This window comes from Pollicipes pollicipes, unplaced genomic scaffold (assembly GCF_011947565.3).
Source record: "Pollicipes pollicipes isolate AB1234 unplaced genomic scaffold, Ppol_2.1 Scaffold_4881;HRSCAF=5763_pilon_pilon_pilon, whole genome shotgun sequence".
NCBI classification, from domain to species: domain Eukaryota; kingdom Metazoa; phylum Arthropoda; class Thecostraca; order Pollicipedomorpha; family Pollicipedidae; genus Pollicipes; species Pollicipes pollicipes.
In genome coordinates, this window is record NW_023596576.1 from 3,471,690 (window position 1) to 3,484,189 (window position 12,500).

At 53.4% G+C, this 12,500-nt stretch overlaps 1 protein-coding gene across 1 annotated transcript in view; it reads left to right on the top strand.

The window, feature by feature from the left end:
• Nucleotides 1–257: 257 nt before the first annotated feature.
• The window catches only part of LOC119101803 (26S proteasome non-ATPase regulatory subunit 5), a gene marked incomplete at its 3' end in the record, with an annotated part of 44,488 nt that continues 32,245 nt past the window's right edge, over nucleotides 258–12,500 (top strand). The window contains exons 1-7 of the mRNA XM_037225226.1: nucleotides 258–605; nucleotides 1,157–1,301; nucleotides 1,585–1,669; nucleotides 1,941–2,101; nucleotides 2,493–2,643; nucleotides 3,192–3,293; nucleotides 3,688–3,876. Of these exons, the coding sequence (XP_037081121.1) occupies nucleotides 424–605; nucleotides 1,157–1,301; nucleotides 1,585–1,669; nucleotides 1,941–2,101; nucleotides 2,493–2,643; nucleotides 3,192–3,293; nucleotides 3,688–3,876 (1,015 nt within the window). The remainder of the gene's footprint in view (nucleotides 606–1,156; nucleotides 1,302–1,584; nucleotides 1,670–1,940; nucleotides 2,102–2,492; nucleotides 2,644–3,191; nucleotides 3,294–3,687; nucleotides 3,877–12,500) is intronic.

The following is a 12,500-nucleotide window of genomic DNA, read 5'->3' on the forward strand; positions in this document are numbered from 1 at the left end:
AAAACACTCTGGGATGCGCTACTTATTTTTTGTATTCAAGAACATTTCTGATTTGATGGCAGCTTGCGCATTTCAAATAGTTCTGGGAATTCTGTAATTTATCAGTTCAATTTCTGTAGTGGTAATTGCTTGTAGGGAGAATTATATGCCAAAATAATTCATGACTGAAAGATCAATTTAGGAGTTCTGGATTGTGTACATGAGCCAATTGATGGCGCGACGACAAATCAGAACACACACATAAGCCTCGTCATTGCGGGGCTCGGTTCTGTCCCGTTTTGGCTTACCCGTTGTTTTTCCAGAATCCTTCCGCCCAGTCGAGCGTCTCGGAGACGTGTCCATTCAAATCAATTGGACAATTTCAAGTTTTCTCAATTTGTCTGTGTCCAATAATTGGGGCAGAGGTCATCTGCAGTGGGAACAATGGCTGTGTCCGTTAGTGATCTTTCTATCCTGCTCCAAAATATATCGATCTCTTCCGAACCAAAGTCTGGCCTGGACGAACTGAAGAACGTTTTATCTACGCTCCGTATTGATCATATTCAAAATGCTGGCGATGAGCTCGATCTAAAAATTCTATTTGACTGCTTGAACAGCTCCAGCAAGTAAGTTAGCTGCTCATTGGATTGTTTTCTTGATAATTGACTAACATACCATGTTTGATACTTGTTCTGGGGATGATTATGCATTCATATGCTGCTGCTTCCATTTCAAAAATTAAGCAAGCATTATTGTGGCAATGCTCTCTTGACTTTAAATTTAGGCTGCTCATGGTTCGTGTATAGAGCAATGTTCTTCAACTTCAATTAGGAACCTGACCCATGTGCAGATAACAGTAGGGAGAAGCATAGCTAGGGGTAATAAAAATGGACATTTTGTTTAGAAAGGTAAAATGTAATACAAAATTCAAGCAAAAGTTATAAGCTGATGCCATTTTTGAGCCCAGCATATGACACAATTTCATGATTTTTGGAATCTTAAAATTAATGCATACTGCAAGCATTCTGGATAACACCTTCAGAGGTGTAATGGTTTTTCTTGCTCCAGTTTCAAAGGTTAGCAAGTGAAGTAAATGATGTTAAAAAAGAACAGTTTGGTGTTGTCTTTCATTTCATCCATTGTAATTGTTCTGCTATCATGTACTTTATTTTCATAGGGAGCAGGTGGAGACATGTTCTGATGTGCTTGGCAAGCTGTTAGTTGCAAGTCCAGCCTCTGTAAACATCATGAGGTACCCAACTGAGCTTGACCGAGCTCTGTCCCACCCCATGGAGGCTGTCAAACTGCTGGTGCTCAAACAGGTGAGCTGCTGGATCTCCTCATCTGCTGTTTGCCACATGACTTTAGGCCCCAGGCAACTCTTGATTTGAGTTAGCTGATGCATCTTTTGAACTAAAAATATTATGGAGCTCCTGCAATTTTCTTTGCCAGTATGGCAGCTTTTTGAAATAGCATCCCTGGGAGATTCTTGCATATCTTTGAGTCCTTAGTCCAAATATAAAAAAACAGTCTGATGCATCTCAGCATCCCATGTGGTTTGACAGGATTGATCAGAATGGGTACATAACCTTTGTCTTTTTACAGGTGTCACGATGTGTTGCTGATGACAGTGCATTGAGGAACTTGAAACTCCATTCTGGATTACTGAAGAATGTTATCAGCTGCATTGGTATGATTTGTTCACCTCCAATGATGTTTTGAGATTAGCTTTTTAAGTTTTTTTCTGATCTTGAACTTTAGTATTCCACACATTGTGTTAGCTTTATCTGTCTGCCACCTGTTTGTGAAATATGGATTGACAATGATGCTGTCAGACTGAAATTTCCCCTTATCATTGTGCTCTATACCAACAGCCAATCATCACCAGAGCTGCGCAGCACCTCCAACCTCTGGTGGGTGTTGGCTGCTCTATCTGTGCTGACCTGGCTGACTATCTGCAGGGTGCCGCGAGGCGTCAGTGGGCTCGGCGGCCATACGTGTGGTGACGGCGCTGGCCTGTAGCAGCCAACAGGCCGTCCTACTGGTGTTCAGCCCGCCACTGCTCGACCAGCTGCGCCAAACCATGGCCTCCAGCGACGTCGTCCGCTACCGGGGATACGAGGTGAGCTCGGATGAGCACCCACCCTCCACCTGTTTGCTTTTTGTGTTTGAAAATGGGCGTGAAATACCTGGAGATAGTTGTCACAACAGTTGTCAAAGATCAAACCAATGTCAGCCATGCATTATGCTGCAATTTCTTCCACTTTTTTATCTGCAATTTGGGTTCAGGTATAATCATTGATCCAAATAATTGCGACCATGCTGAATTTGCCAGCACTACATGGTGTCAGTAAAAGTCCCTGAAAGATGGCATGTTAATGCGTGTGCATGGCATTACCCTGTCCAGTTTCTCACTTGTTATCCTGGACCTGACCGCCTACACGCCGCATTAGATGGCCGTCCATCTGCCGCGCTGCCGTTCTGTAAGCACCAGTACCCCTTCCGGCCGGCAGGTGGCGGTCAGCGTTTCGTGCGTGTCACGGGAGAACATGAAGCTTCTGACGGACGTGGGCCTGCTGCCTGAGCTGGTGCAGGAGGTGTTCGGCCGCGACGTTCTGGTGCAGCTGAACGCCCTCGAGCTGCTCACCACGCTGGCGCGGGCCGGTGAGTGGCGCAGGCTGGCCCGGGACGCGGCCGGGAGCGTTGGATGCGCGGCGCACGGCGCGGCCACGGTGTTGCAAAAGTGTATGGCGGCGGCTTTGGTTATGATTCAGCGATGATTGCTGCTCTGGGGCCCGTTCTTATTCATTTAATGCTTTGACAGCTAGTGCAATCAACGAAGACGCGGGGGCTAGTAGTTTCCGTTTTTCCCGGCATTTGCGTTTCCAAATGTTCCGTTTGAATCGATGCCATTAGCGAAGATCTCGTTAGTGTAGAAGCCATCCTCAGCACTGCGTGTCTGCAATTAATGGACATCGTTAAGTCGAAATTATTATATATTATATAAATATTAAGCCGAATTAAGTGAGGGGAAATCGATTTCGGAGTGTCCGCCCAGAACGCTCGGAACCTGCAGCTATCTGCCTGTGTCGAAACGCGTTCGGAGACTCGCTCAGCCGACTTCGCCGACCGGGCGTCCCTGGTGTCGATCTGTGCGTGCCCCTGCGCTGAGCTGGTCCGAAGCGGCTCACCGCCGTCCCGGCGCGCCCCAGACCACGGCTTCGAGCACCTGGAGGCGGAGGGCGTTACCCAGCGGCTGGAGAAGCTGCTGACCGTGCCCGAGGACGCGTCGATGCACGACTACATCCTGCCGGGTAGGTGGTGCTGCCGGACCGGGCGGCGCCGGCGGCGCCAGGAACGGCAGGTGCCCCGACCGCAGTCCCCTGGCGATCAATGTGCTGAATGTTTAACTGGATTGGGCCGCGCGATTGGCGTTGCATGACCCGCTGTTCTTGGAATGCGCCCACCCGGTGTTGTGGTTTGGTAGCCAAATTTGTAGAACTGGTATGAACAGGTTAGGTTATTTTTGGCGGTCTGTCGGCCCGAGTTCGCCACTCCTGTGACTCTCACGGCGTTAGGTCACGTTGCTTTGGTGGACCGTCCGCACCCAACTCTCGTACATTCATCGTGAGTGGCGCACCCTCGCCGCTCTCCGCACTCGTCTCCGTCCGCTAGCCCCGGCACTGACGTGTGGGCCCACTTCGACAGGTGTGATGAAGTTCTTCGGCCAGGTGGGGCACGACCGGCCTGAACACGTGCTGTCACGGTACCCGTCGTTCGCTGCCAACCTGCTCTCGATGGCGGCCGAGCCGGACCACACTCGTCGCCTGTCCGCGCTCGACACGCTGGCCTGTCTCGGCATGACGGTCGCCGGCAAACTGGCGCTCGGCAGACAAGGTAACGGCGGGCACGCTGGCCTGTCTCGGCATGACGGTCGCCGGCAAACTGGCGCTCGGCAGACAAGGTAACAGCAGACACGCTGGCCTGTCTCGGCATGACGGTCGCCGGCAAACTGGCGCTCGGCAGACAAGGTAACGGCAGACACGCTGGCCTGTCTCGGCATGACGGTCGCCGGCAAACTGGCGCTCGGCAGACAAGGTAACGGCGGGCACGCTGGCCTGTCTCGGCATGACGGTCGCCGGCAAACTGGCGCTCGGCAGACAAGGTAACAGCAGACACGCTGGCCTGTCTCGGCATGACGGTCGCCGGCAAACTGGCGCTCGGCAGACAAGGTAACGGCAGACACGCTGGCCTGTCTCGGCATGACGGTCGCCGGCAAACTGGCGCTCGGCAGACAAGGTAACGGCAGACACGCTGGCCTGTCTCGGCATGACGGTCGCCGGCAAACTGGCGCTCGGCAGACAAGGTAACGGCGGGCACGCTGGCCTGTCTCGGCATGACGGTCGCCGGCAAACTGGCGCTCGGCAGACAAGGTAACAGCAGACACGCTGGCCTGTCTCGGCATGACGGTCGCCGGCAAACTGGCGCTCGGCAGACAAGGTAACAGCAGACACGCTGGCCTGTCTCGGCATGACGGTCGCCGGCAAACTGGCGCTCGGCAGACAAGGTAACGGCGGGCACGCTGGCCTGTCTCGGCATGACGGTCGCCGGCAAACTGGCGCTCGGCAGACAAGGTAACGGCGGGCACGCTGGCCTGTCTCGGCATGACGGTCGCCGGCAAACTGGCGCTCGGCAGACAAGGTAACAGCAGACACGCTGGCCTGTCTTAGCATGACGGCCGCCGGCAAACTGGCGCTCGGCAGACAAGGTAACAGCAGACACGCTGGCCTGTCTCGGCATGACGGTCGCCGGCAAACTGGCGCTCGGCAGACAAGGTAACAGCAGACACGCTGGCCTGTCTCGGTATGACGGCCGCCGGCAAACTGGCGCTCGGCAGACAAGGTAACAGCAGACACGCTGGCCTGTCTCGGTATGACGGCCGCCGGCAAACTGGCGCTCGGCAGACAAGGTAACAGCAGACACGCTGGCCTGTCTCGGCATGACGGTCGCCGGCAAACTGGCGCTCGGCAGACAAGGTAACGGCAGACACGCTGGCCTGTCTCGGCATGACGGTCGCCGGCAAACTGGCGCTCGGCAGACAAGGTAACGGCAGACACGCTGGTCATTCTTAGTATGACGGCCGCCGGCAAACTGGCGCTCGGCAGACAAGGTAACGGCGGGCACGCTGGCCTGTCTCGGCATGACGGTCGCCGGCAAACTGGCGCTCGGCAGACAAGGTAACAGCAGACACGCTGGCCTGTCTCGGCATGACGGGTCGCCGGCAAACTGGCGCTCGGCAGACAAGGTAACAGCAGACACGCTGGCCTGTCTCGGCATGACGGTCGCCGGCAAACTGGCGCTCGGCAGACAAGGTAACGGCGGGCACGCTGGCCTGTCTCGGCATGACGGTCGCCGGCAAACTGGCGCTCGGCAGACAAGGTAACAGCAGACACGCTGGCCTGTCTTAGCATGACGGCCGCCGGCAAACTGGCGCTCGGCAGACAAGGTAACAGCAGACACGCTGGCCTGTCCTCGGCATGACGGTCGCCGGCAAACTGGCGCTCGGCAGACAAGGTAACAGCAGACACGCTGGCCTGTCTCGGTATGACGGTCGCCGGCAAACTGGCGCTCGGCAGACAAGGTAACGGCAGACACGCTGGTCATTCTTAGTATGACGGCCGCCGGCAAACTGGCGCTCGGCAGACAAGGTAACGGCGGGCACGCTGGCCTGTCTCGGCATGACGGTCGCCGGCAAACTGGCGCTCGGCAGACAAGGTAACAGCAGACACGCTGGCCTGTCTCGGCATGACGGTCGCCGGCAAACTGGCGCTCGGCAGACAAGGTAACAGCAGACACGCTGGTCATTCTTAGCATGACGGTCGCCGGCAAACTGGCGCTCGGCAGACAAGGTAACGGCGGGCACGCTGGCCTGTCTCGGCATGACGGTCGCCGGCAAACTGGCGCTCGGCAGACAAGGTAACGGCAGACACGCTGGCCTGTCTCGGCATGACGGTCGCCGGCAAACTGGCGCTCGGCAGACAAGGTAACGGCAGACACGCTGGTCATTCTTAGTATGACGGCCGCCGGCAAACTGGCGCTCGGCAGACAAGGTAACGGCGGGCACGCTGGCCTGTCTCGGCATGACGGTCGCCGGCAAACTGGCGCTCGGCAGACAAGGTAACAGCAGACACGCTGGCCTGTCTCGGCATGACGGTCGCCGGCAAACTGGCGCTCGGCAGACAAGGTAACAGCAGACACGCTGGCCTGTCTCGGCATGACGGTCGCCGGCAAACTGGCGCTCGGCAGACAAGGTAACGGCGGGCACGCTGGCCTGTCTCGGCATGACGGTCGCCGGCAAACTGGCGCTCGGCAGACAAGGGTAACAGCAGACACGCTGGCCTGTCTTAGCATGACGGCCGCCGGCAAACTGGCGCTCGGCAGACAAGGTAACAGCAGACACGCTGGCCTGTCTCGGCATGACGGTCGCCGGCAAACTGGCGCTCGGCAGACAAGGTAACAGCAGACACGCTGGCCTGTCTCGGTATGACGGCCGCCGGCAAACTGGCGCTCGGCAGACAAGGTAACAGCAGACACGCTGGCCTGTCTCGGTATGACGGCCGCCGGCAAACTGGCGCTCGGCAGACAAGGTAACAGCAGACACGCTGGCCTGTCTCGGCATGACGGCCGCCGGCAAACTGGCGCTCGGCAGACAAGGTAACAGCAGACACGCTGGCCTGTCTCGGCATGACGGTCGCCGGCAAACTGGCGCTCGGCAGACAAGGTAACAGCAGACACGCTGGCCTGTCTTAGCATGACGGCCGCCGGCAAACTGGCGCTCGGCAGACAAGGTAACGGCAGACACGCTGGCCTGTCTCGGTATGACGGCCGCCGGCAAACTGGCGCTCGGCAGACAAGGTAACGGCAGACACGCTGGTTTGACTGGTCTGTCTCAGTCTGTCCTTTTGAGCCACTTTCACGGTTCGCCTCGGTTTCTGCCTCGGCTTTGAGTTTTTGAACGAGTACCCTCAGCTAAGGCAGCGTGCCATTTTTAACAACTGGTTCCTGCTGTGGCTTTAAATAAGTTGCGAATTATGGTTTCGGTTTTGGCTCGACGCGAACTAGAAGTGCTTCGGCTTTGTCATGTTGATTTTTACGCTGCAGCCACGGCTTTACTTTGCAAAAAGAGTCTCGTCTATCCCGTTACCACAATACGCCAAACGACTTCGAGGCCGCTACGCATACACGTCTGGGAGCCCAAATCAGCTAGTCATGCCTTGGGCAAATTTTTACCTGGCGATGGCGGGGAAACTAACTGTCCGAAAGGTTATGTACGTGCTAATACAGAGGGCGAGGATGATAGTCGGAAAATCTCCTCCCGTAATACCGACACTCTGCCTCAACCATTCCGCAAAGCCCTTGTGATGTTTCTCGATCCCGTACAAGTTTTGGCAGGCATCACGAACGTTTTAGTCGCGGAAAACAACGCAGTACGCTCTACACTGATATGCTCTACACAGATTCGGCTTCAGATTCAGTCTCGGAATTTTGTTCTGATCGTGATTTGCCTTTGTTTTGCGTTTCTGAACCACGAAGCCACGGACTTCAGATGCGGCTGACGTTTCGCGTGTACAATGTTCGAAGCCACCGGCTTTGGATTCGGCTGTTTAATTAAATGTAAAACCACTGGCTTCGGCTTCCACTTTGCAGTTTTAAACATTGAAGCCACGGGCTTCGGCTTCGGCGTCATGTCATTGTCTTGTCTTCGGATTCGGCTTCGAAACCAGAAGTCCAGGCTCGTCCCCATGCCCCCAGCCCCCTGTCATCCCTGTCTATCGCCATAGGTTCGTCTTTGCTAAGTGCCAAATGCGTGGCGCGGAAGACAAAACAATTTCACCAACCTTGGCCCGAATCCCCTGCGTGTCGTTTGCTTTTCATCAGTTCACCTGATTGATGTTCGGGGGCGTGGAGGCGGTGCTTGTTGGATTTGATTATGATGTGTTAAAATATTTTATGTATTGTGCACGAAGGCTAAATAAGTGTTGTGCACGCTTCTGTCTGTGTGGCATTTCAAACAAGACATGAGCAAGTGAGAGCCATTTATGCAGCAAGTTCAAAATCAATTTCCCTAACCTACCCATAGCTGTTGAATACCTTTCAAAGGTCAGAAAAGGTTGTGACAAACAACAGGTTTTGATCTCTTCAGGCACTAAGATGCCCCGATGCAGGATTAAAAGTGATTATATTGGATTTATGTGTAATAAGCAATCCATAGGCGTGTATGGCATGACTAGCTTACTGCGTGCCATGTTGACCTCTTATGACCTCATTTTGGCATTCTACATACATCTGACTATGTGCTGACCAGAACAAATTTGTAGCTGGCGTTTAAGCTACATAGCGTGAGCAAAATGGATGTGGAAATATTTTGAGTCATTGGTTGCATAAATACACCAAATTATCACGCTAACCTATGCAATGACATTGACCTGATCCCATAGTGGCATCTACAACTCCGTGACAGCATCCTCAATTAGCCAAAGGGCATGTACTTGTCGAAGAAATGAAACGCCTCAATTAGCCTGCCCTGGCCTTGACCCTTTATGTCTGTATGATTTCTAACTGTTACTTCTTTAATATGCGCTCATTAACTTTTCCGTTTGCGTATATATTTAAACTTCGGCAATAAGTTCCCGGAAATGCTTTGTGAGAGTGTTATCTCCCGGCTTTCCAGCCCGAGGCGCCCGGTTGGGGCGCCAGGCAATTAATTATTAATTAACTTTGCAGCTGATATGGCCTGTTCGGAAAAGAAATATTCCTGTTATGATCCAACCAAAGATATTTAACGGCTTCCAGTCTTAGAACTGTTGCAAAAAGCCAAGGGAACTGCGGTTAGCATGTGTCCGCCGTTGACCATTACGTGCCGATTACACTTGTGACGTCATCAGTCGAAGCAGCGGAATTTGGCCGGACGGTTATACCTTCTGCTTTAGGGCCTTGCCGATACCTGATTGGTTTGTACGGCAGTCCATCGCACCAGGAACAAAAAGCAGCCAAAAATTATTAAAAAAGCAAGGTATGCCTCCCCCCAGATGCCCTTTACTTTTGCGTAATATATCACCTTTGTCGGAGTGGCAGAGGAAAAGACGAAGTTTTGTTGGAGTCTGGTTGAAAGTATTTAAATATGAATGTGGATGTTATTAAGTCGCTTCCATTTCAAACGATTTGAATTTCTTATTAGTTGAGGCACCCGCGTTTCATTTCATTCATCGCGCCATTTGTTTCGGCTCGTTTGAATGAACAATCCCATATTTATATGTTTAATTACCGTGTCCCTAATTTCTTTTCCTCATGAAACTTACGTCACGAAATTTTCCCCGACGGCTACGATAGCTGAAAATGTATCGCATATTTGGCATCCATGATGAGTTTTTAGACCTGTGCTGCGACCTGCAAGCGGTCCGATCTCCAGGAGTGAGTGAGATCAGGCGGACCTAACGCTGTACAACTTCACGTGAGGCTGGTGGCCTATGAATAATGGCCGCAGGGTCCCACCGGCCCCGCAGGGCACCGGCTTCGGTCGGTGTAGGGGACTAGCGCCCCTTCGGGTCCCAGCCCCCGTAACGGGTGGACAGCGCAAGCTGTTCCTCTCAGCGACCCTGCCGATACGTGAGCTCCTGCTCCTTGTCCTGCCCGCTCCCTCCACATTACCCGCACTCCCGCATCCGCCTCTATCACTACTCCTTATCCTCGTTTTATCGGGGTAGCCGTGCCCCTTCGCCCACGCCCCCGGCTTCATCGGATCCTGATGGCTGAGGGGCGCGTCGTGCGGGTCAATCAACGATATTTTTAGTAACTCGCAGTGCGGATTTAGGAAGAACCGTGTTACGGTGGACCACCTTTTAGCTTTGGACACTACGGTTCGTAAGGCTTTTCAAGAGACAGCGCACATGGGGACAATGTTCTTTGACATTGAAGCCGCCTATGACACCACACGGCGCCATGGTATTCTTCAAAGGGTTTTAAAATATGGTACACGTGGTCATATGGGTACTTTTCTCCAAAGGTTTTTAGCCAAACGATATTTCCGTGTTTGGGTCGGCAACGTGCTCTCCGATAGGTACCAACAAATAAACGGCGTGCCCCAGGGCGGCGTGTTAAGTGCAGCGCCGTTCGCAGTTATGATGAATGATATTTGTGATTTGCTCCCCCAGTCAGTTGGATGTGCCGTTTTTGTTGACGATTTTACTACTTGGACCAGTGCAGCGAGGGCACCAGCGATGGAGCGACGTCTCCAGCTGGCTGTGGACCGCGTTGAAAGAGGGGGGTGACATGAACGGGTTTCGTTTTTCAGACGACAAGACCGTTGCGATGCATTTTTGTCATCGCCAGCGATGTGATGACCTGAGCATCCGTCTATATGGTCGCTCTATTCCAAATAAGGCCTTGGCCAGGTACCTTGGGATGCACTTTGACCGCCGCCTTACATATCATGCACATCTTAAAATGTTACGCGATCGCTGCTTTAAATCTCTCAACATACTTAAGTGTGTGTCTCGCACATCATATGGGGCAGACAGAAGCACGCTTATGCTTTTATATCGTTCACTCATCCGCTCCAAACTGGATTATGCATGCTTTGTGTATGATGGCGCGTCTGAATCCAGCAAGCGTGTTCTGGATACCATCCGCCATACTGCCATTCGCATTGTTACTGGGGCGTTCCGCACACCACCTTCCGTCAGGCTTTTAACGGAGGCACACGAGCCACCACTTTCGACTAGAAGGAAAATGCTCGGCATACGTTATGCCTTGAAGCTGCGGCAGTTCCCACTTCATCCGACATATTATGCAGTATTTTCTCGGTTTGCCGTAAGTTCCCTTCGTCATGGGCCGCAGCAGCACGCTTTAACTTTCGAGTTTCCGAATGAGAGCCTTATTGCTCAAGGGCGGAATTCCTCTTCGGGGTGTAAAGCAAGTAAACCACCCGGCTTCTCCTCCTTGGCAAGTGACCATGCCCTTCATTGATACCTCGCCTACGGAAATTAGGAAAAAAGACGGCACACCACACCTAATGTGGTCCAGGGCACTTAAGCTTCCGTGGTGTTATGAAGGATACGTCCTGACGTACACAGACGGATCCAAAACCTCGGATGGCGTGGGTTGTGCTTTCATCAGCGGTTCCGTCACTCGTTCGTTCTCGTTACCGGCCCACTCGTCAGTTTTCATAGGGGAATTAATTGCGATTTCCAAGGTGATATGTCTCATGGAAGTCGGTGAAGAATATTCACACGCCATTTTTACAGATTCGCTGAGCAGGCTCTCTGCACTGAAGTCTTTTTATCCATCATGCCCCCCTATACAGGACATTTTATCACGCCTGACACAGTTGAATCGGGTTGGAAAGAGAGTTGCCCTGTGCTGGATCCCCAGTCACGTCGGTATCGTGGGCAACGAGTGGGCTGATGCTGCTGCCAAGCGAGCAGCGGTGGCACCATATACCCGATTTTTGCCTATCCCTGCCAGGGATTTCTACCCGGTAGTCAAGGCCTTCCTGAGAAGCAAACTGCAACGTTGTTGGGACTAGGTGGGCGGCAATAAGCTCACGGAGATAAAAACCGAGTTGGGCTTGTGGTCGTCATGCTCTCGCAGTGTTCGGTGGGAAGAAGTGACTTCATGCAGGTTGCGTATTGGGCATACGTATGCCACCCATGGCCATCTGTTGCATGGAGCCGACAGACCCCTATGCCAGCGGTGTGGTACCGATCTCACTCTCCACCACGTCATTGTATCATGTCTGTGCCTCATCGAAGAACGACGACGTCACTTTGGTCCGCAGGCTTCGCCCCTGACGATTAGAGATGTGCTCGGGGACAATGCCTCCTTTCTTGATCCAAACAACTCTTTTCTTTCTTAAAATATACTGATTTCCAAGTCATTTTCACACCATACTAATTACGTAAAAGCGTCGTTATTGGCGTAAAATGACCATCGAAGTCGATGTGCCCGAAAACACCAATGAACAACAACAGAAGGGCCCCGTCGGGAGACCAACTAGCTTGACACCCGGCACTGACCGAATGAGCTCCCGTCAGCGGCCGGTGACTTGTCCCTCATTTAGCCGACTGGGTGGCTTCCACAGTCGCGGCAGGGTCAGCCAGTGCCGCGGTCCCCGTACATGCGACGTCTCAGGTGGCAACTCAGGTACTTCGCCGATGCGGACCGCGGTCCAGGCGGTGCGCTGGGGGCGATTGGGCCGAAAGGCGCTCGGACCGCGATTGGTCGGTCCACTGCGACGTCATACGCCTGCGGCGGTCAGTACAGCTGAGACGATAATGCTGGACAGCGCGGGGCGATTGGCCCGAGACATCGCCTTTGTTGCGCCTCAGCTCTTTCCAGGTCCCTCGTCACTAGTGCAAGTGAAATGCTGTAATGCAGCCAGTTCTTCAGAGACTATGCATGACGGGCTCCTTCCTTGTTGATGTCGCCTAATTGGAGCGGTGCGTGAGCTGCGCTCAGAGTTG